At 35.0% G+C, this 23,045-nt stretch overlaps 1 protein-coding gene across 1 annotated transcript in view; it reads left to right on the top strand.

Moving 5' to 3' along the window:
- Positions 1-3,373: 3,373 nt before the first annotated feature.
- Positions 3,374-23,045, top strand: part of PTPRQ (protein tyrosine phosphatase receptor type Q) — a gene marked incomplete at both ends in the record, with an annotated part of 124,576 nt that continues 104,904 nt past the window's right edge. Inside the window, 15 exons of the mRNA XM_084205495.1 lie at positions 3,374-3,421; positions 6,055-6,192; positions 6,795-6,930; positions 7,991-8,245; positions 9,243-9,460; positions 12,720-12,906; positions 13,046-13,330; positions 13,639-13,923; positions 14,502-14,771; positions 15,884-16,144; positions 17,627-17,757; positions 17,936-18,065; positions 19,482-19,632; positions 20,154-20,260; positions 20,735-20,832. Of these exons, the coding sequence (XP_084061621.1) occupies positions 3,374-3,421; positions 6,055-6,192; positions 6,795-6,930; positions 7,991-8,245; positions 9,243-9,460; positions 12,720-12,906; positions 13,046-13,330; positions 13,639-13,923; positions 14,502-14,771; positions 15,884-16,144; positions 17,627-17,757; positions 17,936-18,065; positions 19,482-19,632; positions 20,154-20,260; positions 20,735-20,832 (2,700 nt within the window). The remainder of the gene's footprint in view (positions 3,422-6,054; positions 6,193-6,794; positions 6,931-7,990; positions 8,246-9,242; positions 9,461-12,719; positions 12,907-13,045; positions 13,331-13,638; positions 13,924-14,501; positions 14,772-15,883; positions 16,145-17,626; positions 17,758-17,935; positions 18,066-19,481; positions 19,633-20,153; positions 20,261-20,734; positions 20,833-23,045) is intronic.

The raw sequence follows: 23,045 nt of genomic DNA on the forward strand, positions 1-23,045 counted from the left end.
TGATCCAACTCAAATATTATTTAGTTAAATACCAAAATTAATTAGTCTGTTTATTATTGACCAAAAGAGCTTTCACACCCACAGAGTTCTCTCCCTCCTACCTGCTCTGAAACTAAGGCTAGCATAATTTCTACTGCTCTGAAAGGAAGGCTGGGAAGGCATGCTCCTGAAACTCCCACACTGCCATTGAAAAATGCAAGGACCTGTGCGCAATGGAGCAGAGACCTTGTGCTGCAGTCCCACCATGCCTTGTCATTTGTCCCATTTGTAGCTGCTTCCAGTGACCCTTTGTTCCTACATTTCCACTGTTCTGTTCTCCTACCTCTGCTTGAAAGAATTCATACAGTATAAAGGCTTAGCCATTAAACTATGCAGATATTTTAGGGATTAACATAAAAGTATCTCTACACTTAGATGGTAACTGAATGTGCTTCTATAAAATGGTAAGTCTCTGCCATGTTATTTATTTTAGACTTTTAAAATTCCATTGCCTTTTTTACCTGGTCATTTGTTAAGACCAACTACATCCCCAATATGCAATTTCCACAATGCAGACAGTTCTTCCCAAGCACATGCACCTATATAGTGGTGAAATTTTAGGGCAGGATCAGACCTGAGTTTTAGTGTTTTAACACAGTTACAAGCACAGTTACAAGCCAAACAATGTACTGAGAGGCAGAGGCATTTACAGCAACCCAGTCTGGGATTACAAATGGCCACTGTGTTGTTCATAGTGCTTCAGCAGTGACAAAATTCTGTTTCAGATGTGGCTCCTTTCCCCTTTCTTTCACAATCTGTTTTTCCTGACACTCATTTTTTTTCTCTTGAACTTCTGCCCGGCTCATAAACTCAACTTACAGCAACTATGATTTTTTAAATAATTATTTTATTACTATTAATTAGCTCTGTATAATTCTTCCCATCTCTTTTTCTTCCATCTTGTCTTTTACAAGAATTTAAAGGACAAATCCAATTTCCATAAAATACAGAGCTTCACCTTTGTGTAAAAACTTATTAAACAAATAAACATGTAGATGCCACTCGGGAACACCATGGCAATGGAAAGCATTGAGTTGAACTCATTTTTTCAAGTTCTGTCTCATCAAAACCTTTTTCAGATGTTACCCTGATATGTACAAAAGAAAAATCCCACAGGAGTGTTTTCTAGGGGACAAAACATAAATGAGATGTCACATGTGACCATAGCAATACAACCATCATGGAGAACAAAGCATGAAGGCCAGAACATTAGCAGAAAATTTGTACATTTACACACTCCCAACAATTCTCTGGAATATATTAAAAAAAAAAATCATAACATGTAATTAAAAAATCTTTTGAAGGGTAGACTTAAGCACATTAATGCAAGAGAAAAAAAGGATTTTATTGAGAAAATGTTATGGTGAAGATGGTTTGTGCATAACAGTGTGTTCTAAATTTTGTCTAAACTTTCTTTAAATGCCAAGTGGAATGTGCAACCCGTCTATAGAATAAGAGAACTTAAAAAAATATCTCTCCATTAACAGGTGACCAGATTTTAGGGAGGAAAGATATATTCAGAGCTGAAGGACAATGGACTGTAGCAAATAAGATACATTGACTAGATCTTAGCAGCAATGTACTGATCATTTAGGAACTGCCATTTTTGTCCATTTGGAAAAAAAAAATCTGCATCTAGACCAATTAGGTGCTCATATATTAGCTGGAATCGTGGTAAATGATTCCCTAAGAGCAGAGATTTGAGAGACTTGCTTCAAGGAGATAGTCTGAAAAAATGTCTTTTACGTGTAGTTTCTAGTTTTATGAGTATTTTTTTATTGGGGAGCTTGAAGAGCTCCTTCTGTGCTGATGTACTCCACACTCTGGAGAAAAGCAGTAGTGAATGGTGTCATGACTTATCGCTAGAAATGCTGAATAAAAGGAATGTATTTATGTTTTGGGGAGTATTCTTTTGATTAAGGTGGAATGTGCCATGCACACTTAATTTATCAGGGTTAACACAGAGAGGGCTCCTGCTGGTGTTTTGAAAATCACTTTGTTAATAAAGTCTCCCTGTGTGCCTGATGATTACAAATTGCTCTGGAATAAAAAAAAAGAGCATGTCTGCTTTGCAAAACAGCTGAGTAGGCAGTAGCTTACTTTTGTCATTGATAGCTAAAATAGCATTCAGTTGATTAGACCCATGTGCTCTGCTGCTCTGACAGGGGATTGACTCTGTTTTGAGATCAGGGGTATCATTGCAGCAGCTTTTGTTTTACTGTATGTGTCTTTGAGTCTGGATAACATGAAAGCTCCAAAATGGCATTTTTTAGTGAGAGTAAGCCTGCCTTGTTTACTACAATTTCTAAATAAAGCTTTAGTTGAAAATTTTATTCCTTATTTCACAATTTGCAGTTCAGTGGGATACAGGTTTTAGTAAAAATTAGGAACAGCCCACTGAAAAACAAGATAATATCTCAAGACAGAAGTATGATGTGATGATAGCACCTAAGAAAATGCAAAGTATAATACATGATTGTTACTCTTTTTTATGGTACATGTATACCATGGCATTGATTTTTAAATTTATTTTATAATCGATAAACAATTTTTATCAGCTTATTAAACTGATCTGATTTCAAATAACACAGTGGAAAATAAATTTTTTATTAAAAATGTTGTTTGGGGAGAGATTAGGGCACTGGGAATTATACTGAGGTAAGTTCTACTCTGAAATTTTTGCTTCAGATCTGGCCAAAGATGAATGTCACCCAGTACATTTTTTTCTGAGCCAAGTTCTTGTTCAGCAGCCTTTGGGAAATAGTTCAGTGGTCTTACTGCTATGAATTCTTGTCTATTCTTTATTTCTAGTGTCTTATACTGGTGACTTTGCGTGGGACCTCTGTAAGGTCATAAGATATACCAATGGTTCTGCAGCTGTGCTTAGTACTTCTGCAGAAAAGTGCTTTCAGGGTTATTTTGTACACTGAGCACAGAACATTGGATAGAAAGGTGTACTGTAGAAAACAACCAGAGTCTAAAGGGAAATAAATGAGGGGTAGCACTGATTGCAATGAATTTTGATCTGGTAATTGCATAGAAGTTAAAAATCAATTTTTTATACTGAGGGATTTTTAAAAGACAAGTGAACAACAGGCACACCCACAGATCACTGAAATGAAAGGCTCTCAGGAAACTTGATATGAGCCTTGGGAAGAGGCAGGGCCAGAGCAAAGACACACATCTCAGCTGCACCATTGGCTGCCTCTTTATCCATGTGAAGTATAAATGTGTGTATTAGTTTTTCCCTTAGGATATTTTGACATGATTTTGCTTTGAAGCTGTGGTGATGCAAGCACTTAAGAGATACTGGGAGTATAAAATTTCTTTCTCTATGGATGGAACAATTCTTCTTCTGCTTTTATTAAAATATTTATTTAAGGTAAGGAAAATACTCTGTTTTTTGGAGGTGGATAACTAGTCAAAGTTGATGGTTTGTGATTTGGACTGTTTTTTTTTCCCCCAGTGTTCTAGCTCTCTGTTCACAGGGAGCTCTCATTTAGTGCTACTGAACATTCCCAGTCTTCTTTCTACTTAAATAGTTGGAAGCTCTTTTGAGATTGTTAATGTGCTTTATTGCCTGCTGCTTTGGGTTTAATGTTGTTCCCCAGAAGAAGTAAGAGATCCCAGCATCTTTAAGTCACCTCTTAGACAGGTATGGTATGAATTCAAAGCTTTAGTGAGTTCATTATCATACCTCTGGCAGTGGTCAAAAGCAGACCTTTGGGGAGGACTGTAAGAATAGCATAGGAAAATTACTTACATTGTGTCAGTTTTCCACCATTTGCAGCTTAAGGACTTCTTGAGATGGGTGTATTTGTAGTGCCATTTGTGAGCTTCATGGTAGTTTCTTCTATGAACTTGAACTTCTGCAAATATGAATGGGCCTCCTCTGACACCCCTTGAAACTTTTAGCACTCATTTTAGTACTCTTGTCAGATAAACTACTTATTTTGTGAATAACTGTCTTTTTCCCCCTCTTCTTTAAGTCTGGAGCATTCCAGCTGTGTTTCATCCAACAGAGTGCTGGTACTTGAAGAGAAAATGAAAATCAATCTCTGCACACTCTTGGCTACTGAAGACTTTATTGATCTCTGCTGTATTTCCCCTCAAGTGCCTCTTTTTCAGACTGAGAAGCCTCCTTGAGTCTTATGTTGAGACACAGCTGATAGCAGAAGTCAATAAGCTGTTGTTTGTTGTTTAGGTCTCCTGGTTCCTGCATAGCTAGTTTGAAGATGGATTTGAACCTTAGGTCTTTTTGGTCAATTTAATAATTTTGTTCTTATTTTTAAAATTGTTTCATTCTTTAGATAAGGGCCTAAAATGTGATGGCAAGGTGCTGGCAACAAAAAGGAACATTCTAAATCCCTCTCATTAGGTATAAGTTTGGAATAATGTTTGTGTACAGTTGAAAATGCATTTCTTGTTTTTTAGGTCTAAGTAGGATGTATTTATGTATAGTAAAAAGGCACACAATTGCTGCTGGTGGAAAATTATCAAAAATGGTTAATTCAATTATTGCCAAATATATATTTTTATCTTCAAAATCAGATTTTCCTACCCTTTGAATTGTCTGGGCTAGACAGATTGTGTTTTCAGGGAGTGCAAGCCAGCTATACACCCAATACACTGAATTAAAAATCTTAAATTTTCCTGAAAAATATTCCTTAAACACTTTTGTGTCTGCCATGAGTACTATAAGTCCATTGTGCCAGTTTATTCCAGAGGTGGTGTATACCCTCTTGTAAAGGATTTATAGACTTTAAAGGCTTTAAAAGCTTTACAAAGTTTATACTTCACAATGTATAATCTAAACTCTGAACACTGAGATATTGATAGACTTATGTTAGTTATTCATTAGTTAAAGGAAGTTATGTTAAGCCAAACTGAATTACTGAATTCCAGAGTAAGTTATAGTTAAAAAATACAAAAAACTGAGGTTTTTTTTCTTTTTATGGTTTGAATTTTTTTTTGGTTGGTTGGTTGGTTTTTTTTGGTTTTGTTTTTGGTTTTGTATTTTTTTGTTGTTTTTTTGTTGTTGTTGTTGGTTTTTTTTGCATGGTAGATTGCTTTACAGGACAACACAAAGTAATATAATAATAAAACTCCTAACTTTCATTTTAGTGTCCTAGGGGTTCGTATTTGATTTTTATTTTGGGTTTACTTTTTAAAACTAGATTTTAAGTTCATTACTAAGATGGCATTTGTTTGTCTTCTCAATTCATTAAGAAAGCAAAAATGGTCCGCAATAGACAGAACTGCAGCATTTTATAAATGTTTTCTGATAGGGATGGGCATCACACACACTAATTTCTTTGAATGTTACATGTGATTCAGGTTTATCTTAAATTAGATCAAAGCAGCCCATATGAAATTCAGAGAAGGAAGATGCTTCTCTGAAATGTTGACCCTAAGTCCTTCGAAGGCAGGTCAAAAAAGCAGAAGACTTGTGTCTAGAATGAGCTCCCTTCTGCAAGAAGCGGAAGTGCTGAATGAAATTTGCATTGCCATGGCTAAATTAGATTGCTAGGGAGGTGTTTAATAAATTATTTCCTTACCTCTTGAAAGTGGTTGTTTATTATTCTGAAATAGTTGAAAATTTTGAAAGTGAGGACACTAAAGTTTTTAACATGCAATGTAAGCCTGAGACTGAGATCTCCAGCTCCTGACTGCCTATTACTGTGGTTGCCGTATGAACATGGCAAGTGAAATCTCTGACATTGTTTCTAATATGAAATTATGAAAGGTTTCTGTCATATTTGGGTCAGCTGACATGATTTTTCCACCTCAGGAGAGAGAAAGAAAACTAGAAGCTGTACCTGCAGAATTTGTAAAATATTAGGAGGTCTCTATGTGTCACACAGTAGAGCTGATGATACTGGTCCATGTAAAAACTGTTGCTAGCTGACAAGTTCTAGGTAAAATTAGTTAAAATTGACAGAGTTTTATTATTTAGTTAGAGGTATGTTTGCTGCATTTTCTACTAAGTTGCATTCATGTATGTTTGTGTTACAGGGCGCACAGTGTGTAGACTGTGACCAAGTGAAAAAGCCTCCTAGAACAGTTTTGATGGAGTGGACTGAACTGCCCAAAGAAGAGGATCCAGACTATTATATTCTGACATACCAGCAAGCAGATGCTTTCAGTCAAAAAGTATATTTTATCAATCTAAGCAATAAGTTGTTCGATGTTATTTAAGTTGTAGGTAGCAGTAATTAATAGTGTCTTTCTTTGGTTTGGTGGTTTTTTCTAATTAAAAAGTAAAATAGCAAATAAAGAGAAATTTGGAAAAATGTATTGGATTTTTTAATTCATGTCATTTATTTGTACTCTTACAGAGTCCTACTGGAGCCAGTGGGACTCAAATGACCCTTGGGTATCCTGTTGGATAGTTATATGCTCAAAGTTAAGAATATGCAAGTTCTTCAAGGTACTGTGGTTTGAAGGAGGAGTTTAACTTCTCCAGGACATGCACAGATGCTACCCCTTGATCTCAGCGGGAAGGCATTATTCCTTTTTTGAGTGCAGGATGTCCTGGAATTTAAAGAAAATATGGGGATTTTAATATGAAGGTGTTTGTTATTACTGTGATTTCTAAAAGGCTTTGTTTCAAATGCATTGGATATTTACAGTGAAACTGCAGCCTCAAGTTTGATGGGCAGCAATATAAGCTCTCCTTCTAAAAGCTTCATAGATCACTTATAAACTGTATTTTTATTACTCTCACTATATTCAGAAATACTTCTAACTTGCAGAATGTAAGAAACATTTCTAAAGTTGAACGGAAACCTGTCAGTACTGCAGTTCTGCTTGAGGAAAATAGGAAGTATGATGTTAAAATAGAATCCCTGAAGAATGGCCAAATCTTAAGTGTAAAATCATTTAAAACACGTAAGTCAAATAGCACCAAAAAATTTTGGTATCTTTATAGTTAGTCTAACACTGAAGATTAAAAAGCAGGGGTTCATATCCCGAGGTTAATTAATGTATTTAGAAATTTTGCATTGATGTATGTTTTCAACCATGAAGTGTTGAAGGAATAATTTTATATAATGTGTTTGGTTCATGTAGCAATTCTAAAATATGAGACTGATGTAAAAGTTTGTGAGATTTTTAAATATTGCAGGTTTTGCTAAACTACAGTATTTCTAGAAGAAGACATTTATAAAAGGGGACCATGGAAAAAGTTACTTAAAACCTGGAAATATCATAATAACATAGGGTCATTTTCTTATATAAATTAAAAAAATAATTGTTCCAACTTTTTAACAGTCTCTCCTTAAAAAGTGTTAACAAGTATCTTGAAGATCTTAGCATTGTGACTAACTGGGAACAGACTTTCAGTATTAGATTGCATAAGTTTAGCCACTGAATTTATAAAAACATCATTTTTAGCTGTAAATCTGTTCAGGATCACAAGCCCCACTGGTTACTAGAATGGAGGGGCTTTCCAATCTCAACTTGGTCAATGAGAATAGTCTATAACATTACCTTTGTACACTTTGCAAGCTCATACTATTGCATATCTTTGGAATACAGACTTATAACTGAATTCAAACAACATAGTTGGGGAAAAAAATAGTGAATGCACTCCAGGAGCCATCAATGGATGAAAGAACATTCAGCAAGCTACAAAACATGATTATGCTGCTAACGTGTTACTGCATTTAGCATCTATTACTTAACTGATATTCTATCCAAATATGTAGTTTTACAGTTAAAAAACTCCCAAAAGTGTGCACTTTTATCTCTGCTTGCTTCAGTCATAAGTTAATCCACCTTGAAAATAAAGCAAAACATGACTTTCATAAATGATGCTACATTTCCTTATGTACTGGGGCTCTCCCTCATCCCTTCTCAAAACAAAAAAGTAGTAACATGATAAAATAAAACTTTGAGTTATTTTTTTCTTTGTGGCAAACACAGTATTTATTTTTTCATTGTCTACCAGGTGGAATTTCAGAAAGCAACATCAAAACATTTGTGACAGCTACTACAGTGACTTTTAACTGGAGTATGATGACCAAAGAATTTTCAGTTTCTCTTTTCCTGAATGGTACTTCTCAGATTATAAAAAGACCCAGTGGATTCTTTGTATGGAGAAATTTGACACCTGCTACCATTTATACATTTAAGTTTAAATTTGAGCAATTATATCCTGAATTTGTAAATGTGTCTCAGTCACTGGATATTCAAGCTGAAACAGGTATATATTAGAGTTTCTTGTAGTCACAGTGAATGCAAGTTAGTACTGCTTGTTTTTTAGGAGGGTTAAGAGTAAATTGTAAAATCCTGTATTCCATGTAATGTATTTTAATAGTTATGCATGTTATTTCTAGAAAGAGGAAATAAATTGAATGTTAATGACATAGAAAGGTTATTTCTAGTCAATACTTAGTATTGTAAGCGCAAGAATTCAAATTTACATGTGCAAATATTTTAACTATATCTTTGCAATCTAAAATAGAGTGAAGTCAATGTTGACGTTAACCCTTGTAATTAAAGGAGTGTATGGGTTGAATTTGCTATGTAGTTTCAATGGAAAGGCAGAAAAAATCCTGAGTTTGATAAGAATTTGGAACACTTTCTAAGCATTCAAAATGATGAGATTTTTATGATTGAGTGGCAAGCTTAGTTGTGCAGTTTTGTTAGAAATGCTGGGAGGGAGCCAAGATTCTGAAGATATTATAGCTTGGTTGTGTATCCTCATTCCTTTAAATGTGCTACTCTCATAATGCAACTTAGAATCTTTACAATTAGATACACCAAAGAAGGAATTATATACAATCAAATTCAAGGAAATAATTATTTTCCTAGATGCAAGAAGATATTAAAAGCAAATTATTTGTTAAATTAATTTTTATAATTAACAAATTGAGTAATCAGAAACGAAACTTAAAAATTAATTTCTTTTCTAGAGTATGACATTGATTAGTGGACCTCTTCTACTCTTTTTTTCTTCACTGGGTTGCAGTTGTAGCTTTTAAGTCAGACAATCAGTTTTTTTAAAACACTCCGAACTTTGAAGGACTATTGGTTTTTTGAAGGACTATTGGTTTATAATCACTGAATGTTTTGGGGGTTGAAATAATGACTTAATTGAAGGCTATTGTCCTCAAAATATCTGTGTAATTTAAGAAATCAGCACCACTTCCATGAGCAACATAGCATATCTTTAAAATCCTGTCCTTTTTCACCTATAGGTGCCTGTTCCCAAGGGTGGGTGGCATTCCAGAGCAGCTGCTACCAAATGGGTAAGGAGAGCAAGCCATGGAAGCTGGCACAACAAACCTGTGAGGCCTCCTCACAAGGGGCACATCTTCTTGACATAGGGAGTGAAGAAGAACATGGGTTTGTGTTGTCATTTCTCCAGAAAATTAGTCGAATAATCATGCTATGGACAGGTCTTAATGACCTAAAGGTCAGTATATTTTATCATCTTTGTTATTACAGATATGGCAGAGAATTTTGAAACAGAGGAGCAAATCCTTTGGAATAAAAATTACTAAACAGTACATTGGTTATATAGTTATTAGCAATTAGACAAAGAATCATGGTTTCTTCCTATTTAAAAATACTGAAAATATTTAGAAGGCTGTAGCTGGGGGGAAAACAACCCCATTGTGTATACTTAGCCTGTAATATTGTGTGTGTGTGTGTGTGTGTGTGTGTATGTGTGTGTGTGTGTGTTTCCTGAGGATATTATCTTGCCTGCAGGTGGTGCTGCATTACTAGATTTCAGATCTCTGTTACATGCCTGTTACCACGGATATTGAAGTCTGGGGTTGGCTTTCTCAGTTTTGGTGCAGGTTTGAAATGTTGAATGTTGAGCTTAGTGAAGTCTGTCCAGTATAGATGGAGCAAGGTGGTTCCTGTAAAATATTTTCTGTTCCTTGTATTTGGGACATGAAAGTTCCTAATGCCACATCTGCTGTTACAAAATTATTTAGTGTGTGGTTTGGGAGGAAGTACAGACATGAATGAAAGTATTGTGAAAGCACTTGAAAAGATGGAGGCACAGTGCCAGAAATGGAGGACCCAGGCTTCTGTGATTTGGTTTAGTGAAAATTTTATGCTAAGTGTAGAAGGTTGAAAGAAAGCCAGCGGGTTTTGTTTTAAAAAACCTGCCACCTGAAATTTGATTTTAATGTTGTTTTGGTAAACTTATTTTTAAATTGTTCACTGTGAAAATAGTAAAACCAAAGCAAACTTTATGTGTAAGAGCAGGAGTGGTAAGTGTCACACCACATGGCACAGAGATAGAAAAATTCCTTTTTGCAGACTCAGTTAAATAATGGGCTACAGAAAGAAGTCAGAGTGGGATAGCATGCAGACTGAGGAAACACAAACCTGACTAGGCTAGAGAAGCACTGTAACCATCCTGGTTAGTAAAGCACCAGGAATATCTGCACTTTGCATGTAATAATATTTTGTTAATATGACTCCAAAGTTACTTCTGAAATTGCCGTAAGTTTACACCATAGTGATATTCCTTGTAACCACTTGGATATTTTAGAAATAAAGTAGTATTTGTAAGAGGCTGTCTGAAGCATTATAATTTTTCAAGCTGGAAGGAGTACTAGAAAGTTGGTTTTTTAAGCTCTGGTTGCACAGAAAAGAGTCCATTGTCATTTTGAAATTCGACTGCTAGTCAACTGTTTAATCATTACATGCATTTTTATGTTTGTGGGAGTCAGTCAGTTAAATGAGCTAGATAAGAACCATGTTTTAAGAATAACAAGGTATAATAATGAAATGCTTGTTTTACAAGAAATTCTTTCCTAAATATTTGTACTTAATTAGTGTGTTCAAGTGCTGTCTGAACATGTTTCATTCTGAAATGTCATTGTTGTCATCTGTTCTCATCCTATGAGAACTCTGAATTGCTCTTGCACCAAATTGCACTTACCTCTGGAGTTCAAATATCATGGGACATACAGTAAAAGTTGCAGGATTTCTTTAAAATCTGAGATTTGAGTTGCAAATTCAATTATTTTTGCTTTCTCATTTGTATTTGAAGAATTAGGAAGCTAAATCTCTGTTAAAAAAAAAAATCAAAATTTTAATTTTTTTTCTCCAAGAGCCCCAGAACTTGAAATACTTGCTGAAAAGAAGCAGGGGCTATATCCTACTCAGAAGATTTCAGCAGCTTTAGAAAAACTGCTGAGCCCGGTGACCCTGATAAAAATTAACAGCACTGAGAGCAGGATTAGTTCTGTAGAATTTTCAGTCTCACAGTTTCTCCTTCTTTAACCCTGTTCTGATCTGTATCCGAATTCAAACCCTCTGTGATGAGGGTGATCAGTCTGTGGAATGCAACAGAGGCCCTGGAGATGTAGGTTAGTGCATGACTGAATGGAGTGCTTTGGTGACACCCTCATGTCTGTCCTGACATGGTGCAGTTCTTCAGTTAGGAAGTGCAAAAGGTAGCCAAAGACTGTTTGCTTTGCTTTCTCTTGCAAGCCTTGCTGCAGAGGTTTGTGGTTTCCTGTGCTTGTCATTAACTCTAGTGTCTAGGAAGACCAGTACATAAAAAAGAAAAAAAGATACACATTGATCTGTGTAGCATTTTTGAAATGGCAGACTACACGCACAAGTCCTCCCGAAAGAGAAATTCAAGTATTTCATACCATTGAAGATGTTCTTTGCTCTCTTGGGAGGTGAAAAATATCACAATATGTTATTTTATTTTTTCATCACAACAAATTAATTGAAAAATAGCACTATTCTCAACAAATATCACTTTTCATTTGCTTAGAGAATTAAAAAAAATGGGTTTTTTCCTCCCTCTCCCCTCTTCTGAACATCTTTAATAAAAGACTAAACAACAGAAGTCTTAAAATCATGGTGATACCTCAACTTTTCTCCATTGGAGTATGTAAGGCCTTCACTTAGCCTGTAGGACCACAGAGCTGCTATGTCTGAAAGGACTCACACTCTTTTACCTCTGAGAGTGCCCCAGTGCCATGCCTACATGTTCTGGGGTTTCCATCAATCCCCTGTAGATGTCAGAATATGGAAGTTAGTGCAGATTGAAGCCCGTGTCCCACTGGAGGGCTCTGCCTTGAGATGCTGTAAGCAGATTCCTCAAGCATCTTTCCTCCAAAATGTCATGTTGTGCCACCCTAGTGTTAGTAGAGCTCTGCTGGAAAAACAGAAAGTACCTCAAAGGTTAGAAAGCTGGAGTGAGGCGTGAGTGAGTGTCCCAAAGCTGAGAAACCAGCAAACAGGAGAAGGGGGAAAGACAGAATTTCCTCATCTGACTGTGAATCTAACCATGGTTTTCAGCTAAATATTTTTGTTTTCAGACTCAATTTATGGGTATTTTTGACTGAGTGATTTTTTTTAAGTGAATACCTTTTTTAGAAAATTATCCATACAAGATAATTAAGTTATTAGATTTATAATGATTTTTAAAGTCTTTGTAAAGATAAAGCATACTCACGTGGCTTATATTATATTATGCTATGTTGTATTATCATCTTGAAATCTTTTGTGATAGAAGGGATGGAATTTCAGATTGGAACTTATATTAAAAATAGACCTATATAATTAACTTGTATAAATGACATACATAATTTTTGGATATTTAGGAGACCACTTGCAATGAGGGAAACCTTAATAATTTGTAAATATCATCTAAAAATATTTGGGTTATAATTTCATTTATTTCAATCTAGGAGGAAGGTCAGCCAGTGTGGACAGATGGATCTCCTTATCTTCTAAAAGATGGTATCTCATCTCTGTCAATGATACCAGAAAATCAAACTGACTGCTATGCCCTTCAGAAAGATCCCACTGGCCCAGACTATTTCTTCACAGGATTTTTCTGCTATATCCAGCTACCATATATTTGTGAATATGAATGTAACTATATTTTTTCAATCTTTTGCATTTATTTAAAAGCTTTGCCCTCATTAAATTTATATTTTAAAATACAAATATCAAAATAAAAGGATTTTAATGATTTTCAATTTTTTTCCATTTTTGATGCTTTTTTTTTCAGTACCTGTCGTACCAGAAAACTTCATGTTTGATGTGCATGATGTCAAGACAACTGAAGCTGCATTTGTGTGGAGCAGTATGGAGATGTGGCTTAAGTCAGGCTTTGCACTTGCACTTAAGTACTACTTTGATCAGTGGAAACCATACGTTCTGAACTTGCCGGTGAATACAACTCAAACAAAAATTGGGCAGCTGTCTCCAGGCCTCCACTATCGTTTCTTATTAGTAGCAAGGAACCCAGAAGGAGCACAGACTAGCTTAAGTCCAGTTCTAAAGGTAGAAACAAGTAAGTTACAAAAATAAATAGCAGTAATAACCAGAAAACCATATATATTTTATATTTTCTCTTTAATTGCATTGTTTCCTGTATTCTCTGTTTATCAATATTCATTGTCACTGATACACTGCCAAGGTTGCTTTGTTAGATTTGCTCTAATAGTATTTAGCCTTCATGTAAGTGTAAGTGTGCATCATTAGGTTTTCAGGCTCTGTTTCAAACAAACAAACAAAAATATGCAATAAAACACCCCACAGTTATTGATGAAAGGAATGAGAAACTATTTTCTTATTTCTGTTCCTAATCTTATTCAACAGGGCCCTTGCACTCCCAGAAGTTAGAGGCTACCTATGTTTCATCTACAGAAATACATTTAAAATGGAAGTCTCCACAGAATTCGTACAGCATGTCTTTTCATCACTACCTGGTCAACATACTGGATACTGAAACCAACATCTGGGAACAGTTACCAGTTGAAAAAAGCAAGACTTCAATAGTCATACAAAATAGAAAACCTTATCATCAGTATCAGTTATATTTGCAGAATGTAGCAGAGAAAGGAACTCTAAGCTGCCATGAGAAGCCTATATTAATCACAACAGGTAATGTATCCATTTTCTAGTTGTTTTCTTTCACTAGACAGTCTAAATTGAAAATACAAGGCGTAAAGGTATTTTTAAAGCCATGTCAGATTGTGGCTGTTGGGATATTCTTCATAACCTTCCAAAATTTTGAAAGTACCAATCCCTTTATTTATTTATTTATTCATTTGCCTACTTACAGCACATTAGTATGAACTAAAGAAGTGATATTCTGCTTGAGAAATACTGATTTATAGTTTAAATCTCTAATTTCAGCAAAGTTAAAACATTACCATAGTATCTCAAGTATTTTAGGGCAGACTGTGTCATCTTTTTACCCCATATATATCCAGTGGAATGGAATATGCTTGCAAAATAAGTCCTTATTTGTTATGAGAAAACAGAAAATAAAAAACAGAAAATAGAATCTGCCTTTAACAGGTAGATGCCTGCAAATTATTTTAAGAAATAATTAAATGAAACAGTAAGTTTAAAGTCGTGACATTTTAGAAGAAAAAACAAACCAAGAGACATTATTGGAAAGTGATTGTAAAGTGATAGTAAGTTTGATGTGTGGTTTTTCTTTTTCTTCGATCAAGCTGTCAGTCCACCTACAGCTGTTTATATTCACCCAGAGGACATAGAAGAAGAGAGTGTAATCCTTCACTGGAAGCTGCCACGAGAGTGTCAGGAATCCTACATTCAAGTGAAACCTAATGCAGGCATCGGTGAAACTAAAAAGTTTTTATTAAGTAATAAAGAAGAATTAAAGGTTGATGACCTAACTCCTGGAATGGCTTATCAAATAGCAGTGGCAAGTGTGAAAAATGGAACTCGGAGTGAACTGAAGACCACTCAATGCACTTTAAGTAAGACATTATTTATGGTGGAAACTACAGACTATAATACATATGTTGGTATCACCATCGTTGCTGTCATTGAATAAATTTTGTAGATCAAGTAAATTTGCTAAATATCCAAGGATCAAAACAAATATGAAATGTAGAGATCCAATCCTAACTTTAACAACAAAGTTAACAATTTTTGCAAAGACAGTGCAACAATATTTTGAAAGCGTATTGGTACTAGCAACAGCTGTGATGGGGACCACAGCTGGAAATCCTGTTCCCACTGGCAAAAGAAGCTGAGTGAATCATTGATTTGCATTGAAATAGGAAAATATTGGAATGAATGAAACAGATTATTGATTTTTGGAGATACTTTAGTTCTTCTGAGAACTGTGAGAAAGAATTGCCCTACCATTAGTGAGAGACTGCTAAGAAAGAATTAGAAGTAGTAATAGCTGAAAATAAAAGCTTTGCATTGTTTGTCAAAGCATCCTTCCCATTGATAGGGGAGGGTTTATTGAAGGGTCTTACTTTACCAAAATGTTGAAATACTTTTGGTGCAGTCTAAATTTTTTGCATATGTGAAAGGAGTGGGCAGGATTCATTTATACATGTAATATGTGAAGGCTGCAGCTGTCAGGTTATTAGATTCATGAAATGCTGCATTGTCATTTCTTTCTAAATGATTACAGTATTTTGGAGGGTAACAGTCTTAATTATTTTCCAGATTTTTTTTCTAGGATTAGGTTTAATACCTCATTCACGGCACAGATGACAAAATTCTAGATGGGATATTTCACAGCTGTCAGAGCCAACTGTAAGGGAAGAAAACTAAACAGGTCAATGTTGTATCCATCAAATGCACCTCATTCTCCCTCTCCACATCTCCATTTCTGCATAGTTTTCCAGTTATCCTGGTGCAGTTGCAGTTGAGAAGGAAATTCCAGTAATAAACAGTTTAAAAATCAGGTTGTTTATTATTTCTGAGCAATGACATGCTATGGAAGCTGTTAATTTGCATTTGGCAAGAGAATTTCTCAGGGCAGTTGCTTCAGATGCAACTTCAGATTACGTGGCTTTCACTTGGTTTATTTTCAGCTGGTGTAACATGTGGCAATATTTTTTTCTTCTAGAGCCCAAGCCTGTTCAAATTGTAGTTCCTTATGAGCTCTACAGCAATGCTGTGGTACTGTTTGTGCGCATGCCTGATCTCGGAGTATTTGATGGCGTATATGTTACAAGTAAAGAAGGACCTAATGCAACATTCATTTTAAAAAGTGATGGTAAAATAACAATTGAGAACCTTACTGCAGGAAGACAATATGATTTCTGTGTGTCCACAAAAAGTGGAAAAATGTTGAGCACCCATTACCATATAAATGGTGTAAAAACATGTGAGTATTTTAAGTACTTATAAAATTACATTGTATAAAACCTTTTAAACTTTATTTTTATTTCAGTGGAATAGAAAAGACCTGCTATTCAAAAATCATCTTGATATATTTATGTAAGCAATTGGCAGTTGTACTAATTGGTTTTTAAACAAGACTATAAGAATCCCTCATAATTTCTTAACTTACTAAATTGTGCTTTTTGTATCGTGTATAAAATGTCTAGCAAGCATTTCAGGAATTTAGGCTGTATTAAATTACTGTCCTTGTGGGAGACAAGACACAATTTGATCACTTATTTTAAACAAGTAGGTGAGTATCAATGGGGTTACTTCTGTGCCTTGAAATTATTGAGTTTATTTCTCCTGGCGCATCTTTAGGCAAATAATAAAAGTGTACAGGTTCTCCAAGGTAATAAATTAATTCATGAGGACATTAAAGGAATTGTAGTGGACAGGACACTGTCTAGCAAGGCCTTTAAAAACAGAATTTTATTAGAAACCTAAAAAATGTTTAAAAATACCTGCTGAAATTCTGTGGGTCTACTTTCCTATTTTCTATTTTATTTATATTTCCATAAGTTTTTATTTTCCCAATTTATCATTTTCCTTTGAAATTCTTTTTCTGGTCTGTTTCTTTCAGAATAGAAATGGTATAAAAGGAAAAGTTAAGATAGGATCTAAAGAAGTAAGGAAGAAAGAAGAATGAAGGCAAGACAGAAAAAATCATCCCCAAATAAAGAAAGACTTAGAAGCTGATATTTCTTAAAATGCAGTTTTAATAAAAGCTTGGGGTTTCATCAATCTTCTGCAGCATTTCCTAAATTTAGTGGGAAACTGCCTTACGAAACCTAGTCTTGTTCTGACTCTTCTGGGGCCTCAAAAATTTGGAAGAAATAAAAATCCTGACACCTCACATGTATACAGCTTTCCCTTAGAAAAAGTGTAAATTTTGGTGTATTCCCAACAGAAATGGCTGTGACAGGAATGAAAGAGACGTAGAGGAGAGTGGAAATTCTCCTGTAATGTGATCTGAATTCTACATAACGAGACTATACTAATAAGGGATTAATTGTATGTGTCTTGCCTGATCTAGCCAGTTTTGCTGAGCCTTTTGACAAAATTTAGGTGCATTCTGACCACTATGGTAGTGCTATTGGAGGGATTAACTTCATCCTAGAGAACTTTCCCACCTAGGAGTGCCAGCTCTGTCCTCAGGGAGAAATGTAATTTCAACCTCAAGTAATTTTAAGATGAAAACATAAGCGATTTTTCTTAAATAGTGGCATTACTATATCTTTTTGTTTTCTCTATTTTTTTCCTTCTCTATTTTGGAATTGCTGTGTGTCTGCATGCCTGAGATCACATTTTGCCCTCTATTAGTCTGTTACTATCTCCACTTTCATGCCTCCCCAGGAGATATGAAAAGTGTTAGACTGAGCAATGCCTGGGATTGAACAGAGAGGTGTTTTATGTTCATCTGTAGGTCTGGCAGCTCCCCTGAATGTTCGAGAGGGTGACGTCACTGACACTTCCATACAGGTCTCCTGGGACCGCGCTGATGGAGATTTCGAGCAGTACGAGGTTACCTGCACCAACTGTGCAAGTGCTTTCAAGGTATGCTGTGGGGAGCACCACCTGTGCACATACACTGCAGCTATTTTTCAGTCTTCTGTTCAGTAGTCAGAAGCTGAATGAAAGACTTGATTTCCCATTAAAATAGTTGGATGTATGGTTTATAGACAATAAGTGAATTTTGAAAGCAGTTCTGTTAAAGCTGTATTTGGTTTTCTAGGTCCAGAAGGTCAAGCAAGAAACAGCAACATTTTCCAACCTCATTCCTGGTAAGCTGTACAGTTTTGCAATTCGAACAGAGAAGGAAGGTTTCAGAGACAGTGTTTTTGTGACAAAATTAATAGAGACAGGTAAGACCACAAGGTTGTCAAATTCAGTTTGTTTTACTCCATCCATATCTCTTGTTTTCTTCTTTAATTTTATTTTTGTTTCAAACAAAGAAGAGTAATTCAACTATCTTTGTAATTCTCTCCTTATTCTCTTTCATTACTATTTTCTTATTCTTTGGCTGCAAGGAACCATTAAGAATCTCAATATAGCTCCTGTGTACAATGAGATACCAATGTTGACTTCATTTTGGTTCAAGGAGCTTTACAGTCCAGTAACTAATACTTGCATAGTGTCTGGCTACCAATATTAGAAAAAACAATTTTTTTTTCCTTATACTTCTTTTTAATGCTTTAATTTTTCTCTTTATCTGTGACTTTGAACACACTTAAATGACCAGAACTAAATTAGTTTTATCGTGTTTTCTCATTAGCCTCCCCTTACATCACAAGTAAATTTGGGCTTTACTACATTCAGTTTTACTTTGGGTTAGGACATTTGGTTCTCAGTAGTGTAGTTCTCCTCTATTCCAGTACTTCTAGCTGGTTGACATGGCTTCTCAGGCTATTAGATCTGGCATGTTAGAGTTTCTTCTAAAAGGTCACTAATGTGAAAAAATCAAGTATATTAGATGTGATTGAAAGGGTTCAGCAAACATGATCAAAAATATGTAATGTTTTGCATTTAAGGAACCACTGAGTTAAAACTGGTACAGGAACAATGTGAAATTTGTGAGACAGCAAATCTTGGCGAAAGTAAATCACGGTTCTCTGACATTTCCTTTTCGAGAACTAAGGACTTGAAGTTAGAAAACAGAAAGTAGGAAAGAAGCAAAAGGAGATGGTTGTTTATTAAATTTGTAGATAAATTGCAGAACTTCTTTCCACAAGGTATTTTGTCTGTTGATTGTGATCGTAGGTTCAAGTGGAGACCAAAGACATAAAGGAAAATTCTGCTGTGATTTACTACATAGAACCTTTGGTTCCTGAAATCCTTGCACTGCAAACTGCTGTCTGGGGGACTACTGAAAGGAATTATCACTCTATTGAATTCTTCCTTTTTCTGCAGGCATGTCCTTTTGGCCGCTGTTGAATAAAATATACTGTGCAAATTGGGACTTAGTTGTCTGCACAGTGTGTTACCTCTTCCACTGACACTTATTTTCTTTAAAAATTGACAATTTTTGAGGAACTCCACATCAGTGATGTCAAAACTACACTAAGCAGCATTACAGCCAGCTTGGCTGTGGATTTCCTTGATAACAAAGTCACTGTACATGTTTCTGCAGTGGTAGTAGTCTGTATGTCCTTGAGATAAGGAAGAATGTGAGTTCATTTATGTGGAGTTTTTATTGCATTCTGATGATGAGAAGCCTGTCAAAAAGAAATGTGTTTAAGATGTACTTTTGAATCAATGCATTTTGTTTTCTTGTCACACAGCACCAAGTGCAGTCAAATACCTAAACTGTAGCAGAGACTCAGAATCAATAACTGTTACCTGGCCCCCAGCCCAAAGTTTATTTGATGGATATGTTCTTTCAATAAGCAATAAGGTCTTCACTGAGAAGAAGATGTTACCTTCTGGTGTGAGGTATGATGATTACATTTTTAAAATAACTGACATGAACTCAAAGCAGCTGTTTGCCTTGATATTTAAAATAAGTAGCCTGTGCTGTTATTTATATGTTACATATATTTGATGGCTTAGTTGATATACATTACTATGCCCATTTTAACTGCATTTTTTAATCAAATTGCAATTCTCATATGATGTGTTTATGCAAAGAAGAGCAAACAAAATACTGCATTGGTGTGAGCACCAGTAGAACCTGTGTGCCACTCTGGATATTTAATTCAATATTTTAAATATTGAAATATTTAAATATTTTAAATATTTTAAATATTTAATTATTTTAAAACTTTCTAGTACTGGAACTTGCATAGGTGTAATGCACCCTATTTAAGTTTTTATAGTACTAAAATGTTTTTTGACTCACAAGACACACACATCAGGTGTAAATAATATCCATAAAATTATAAAGAATTGACATATGAACATACATGTTTTTTTAGAACCCCAAAGGACATAATCTCTTCTTTTGATCTTTGTAGAATGCATAAATTTGAGCATCTTCTGCCAGGCACTGATTTCTTAATCAATATGGTGACAACCAATGGATTAAAAAGGAGTCGCCCTACTGTCCTCAAGATTAGCACCTGTAGGTTCAGTTTATTCATGACTTTTCATAGTTTCAGATAATTCAGGTTTTTATATTTTCATGTGTTTTCTAAGAAAAGCTATTCCTTATTATATCCATGCATCTTAACAATGACTGAATGAATTCCTTTAAATTTTTCTTTTCAATCTAAACATCTTTGAGAGTGACTAAGCATATAAAACCATTTAAACCCAGTTTCCTCTGCATTAAATGGGATATTGCCACTAACTGAATCAGCAGTAGTGTTAACATGATAAAAATTTTCCATAAAAATTGACAAAGGTTGACTTAATTTCTAATTATGTTTCTAATATTGGAGGTGATTTTCATTTATTTGAAATTCTTTTAAAGCGCAAAATGAAATCTCTTTCTAGATGGATCTGTAAAATAATGAATTAAAGCTATATATTCTGTAGATGTCAATTTCCCTAAAATAAATATAGATTATTTTAAATCTAAATTTTACATCCTCAGATCCTGATCCACCATCAGATTTACAAGTGTTTGGACAAGAAGAAAATACAGTCTATTTTTCTTGGAAACTACCAAGAGGAGGATTTGATATGTTTCAGGTGAGATGAGAATGGGAAGAAACAATGACATTTTTTTCTTGCCATTTCTCAATTAAATTATCATTCTGTACGCGATGCAAAACCAGTAATAAATATTTATTTTAATAACCTATGTAAGTATGGGATGAAATAATGCTATTCAAAAAGTTTGGCTAAATATGTACTTCCTATTACATAACAATTTTAAAAACTATTAAAAAATTATACTTTTAATAGCTCTCAAAAACTGATTTTTCAGCTAGTGGGAAATGAAAAAGATTGCAGGTCAAGGGTTGAATGTAACTGCAATGTAATAATTTTTTTCTTATATTTTCAAATTTGTAATGCAAATTCATTTAACTGAAGTCAAAAATAAAAAATTCCTTCCTTACAGAAGAATGTAAATATTTTGTTTAGAAATTTAAAGAACAATTATATATATTTTGTTAAATATAGCAATTTATGAGACAAAACTGCAAACCTTGGATACCTGCCATACACTTCTAGCCTTGGGCAGTAAGTAGTTTAGGGATTTCCTGAGTGAAATTGGATATACATAAAGAAAAACAAAGACTATTCCTGATTTAGGTTTTGTTATTTATACTTTACAGTTTTGTTTTGCCCTGTTTAAAAAAAAACTTAGTACTTCCCTGTTCACCGTATCTTTCGTGATTTATCAACTTCAATTTTTTCAATTTCTCATCATTCCTTATTCAGTTCTCTGTCAATAATGATCCACAATAGCATCTAAATAGCATGGATCATGTTTTACTATGACATGCAGCCAGTCTCTCTTTTGTATCCTGGCTTTTGCAGTCTGTCTTGTATTACCCTTAGCATTTTGTAGCCACATGTGGTCAACAAAGCTTAGTATATGGCTGTTTTAACACATCACTTGAATCAATATGGATTTTCAGTATTATCTTCCACAGTTAACTTACTTGAATGGGATATGGGTACACAGGACCACCAGGAGTCAAAGTACTTTGTTTTAATGATCTACACGGTTTTTACCTCAATATTGCAGTGCCCAATTCTTTTCCTTCTGCTCTCCCATGGCTTCAATTATATCCTTACCTAAACCTGAAATCTGAGAAGCCTCAGGATAGTTCCTTGACATTTCTTCTCTCTTCATTAGTGTAAAGCTGCATTGATCTCAATGGATAAGAGCAGCCAGTTAACCTCTCACACTATTTGCTGGTGCAGCCTGGAGCATATTTATGAATTTTAAAATTAAATTTAATTATCTTGTTCATATTTTGAGACAGTTCAGATACACTTTTGAATGTGATAATCCTACTTTTGCCACTGCAGAAAATGATTGCCACGTGTAATATTGATCTTTATGTCACGGTATTATTGTTCAGCATCTCATAGAGCAAGCAGCCACATCAGACAGTGCTTTGTCTGTATAAATGAGCTTATCTTTAAATCTTTAATGAGAAAGGCTTTCGTAGACTGGTTGCTTAGTAAGGTGCACCTGCATAAAAGGGATCGCTTTACTAATCATTTAAAATTAATTATCCCTGCTCTCCAACTTTCTATGCAATATATTGTAGTTTGTAAAGTGAAGAGTGCACAAAAGGTACTTTCCTAACTTCTTTATACTAGATGTAAATCTTTAATCTATAGCTTTGCTTCTAGCATCTTGCAGTGCTGTAATTCTAATAAGGTGATGATGGTTTCCAAGATTTTGTTTGTATAAACAGGCACTGTACTGGTAAAATAGACAGAGGGGAAATGGATCATTCCTCCCCAGATGAATAGCAGCTAACCTCCTCCCCAGATGAATAGCAGCTAACCCCAGTGCTTTCAGGTCACTGCCATGTGTACAACATCTCCTTTCTGCTGGAGGAAAAGACTGTTGGCAGGACAGGGCTCACTATGCAGGCAGCTTCAGCCCTGCTTGGTCTCAGCATGAAGAGCCATGCCTGAGAAATGTGTGCTGTTTATTGGAGGTGCTTGTCCAGTGCCCTCCCCTGCAGGGCAGGCATGGTCTTCATCTCACTTGTGCAGATTGGAACCAGTCTGCAGGGACACTCTTCTATGTCCACAGAAAGAAGTGGTGCAGGAATTTTTTGTTACCTTAGAATTTTCTGGAAGGTCAGAAGGAATCTTGGAGTTAAGCCTAACCTCTAGGAGTTAAGTCCCCAGTTTTCAATGACTTGATGTCTCCAACCCTTTTATTCTCTGCAGTGGCTCTTAACAGATGAATTTTCAAGGTATAGCAGTGA

The sequence above is a fragment of the Fringilla coelebs genome, assembly GCF_963513975.1.
Source record: "Fringilla coelebs genome assembly, chromosome: 5".
Classification (NCBI taxonomy): Eukaryota; Metazoa; Chordata; class Aves; order Passeriformes; family Fringillidae; genus Fringilla; species Fringilla coelebs.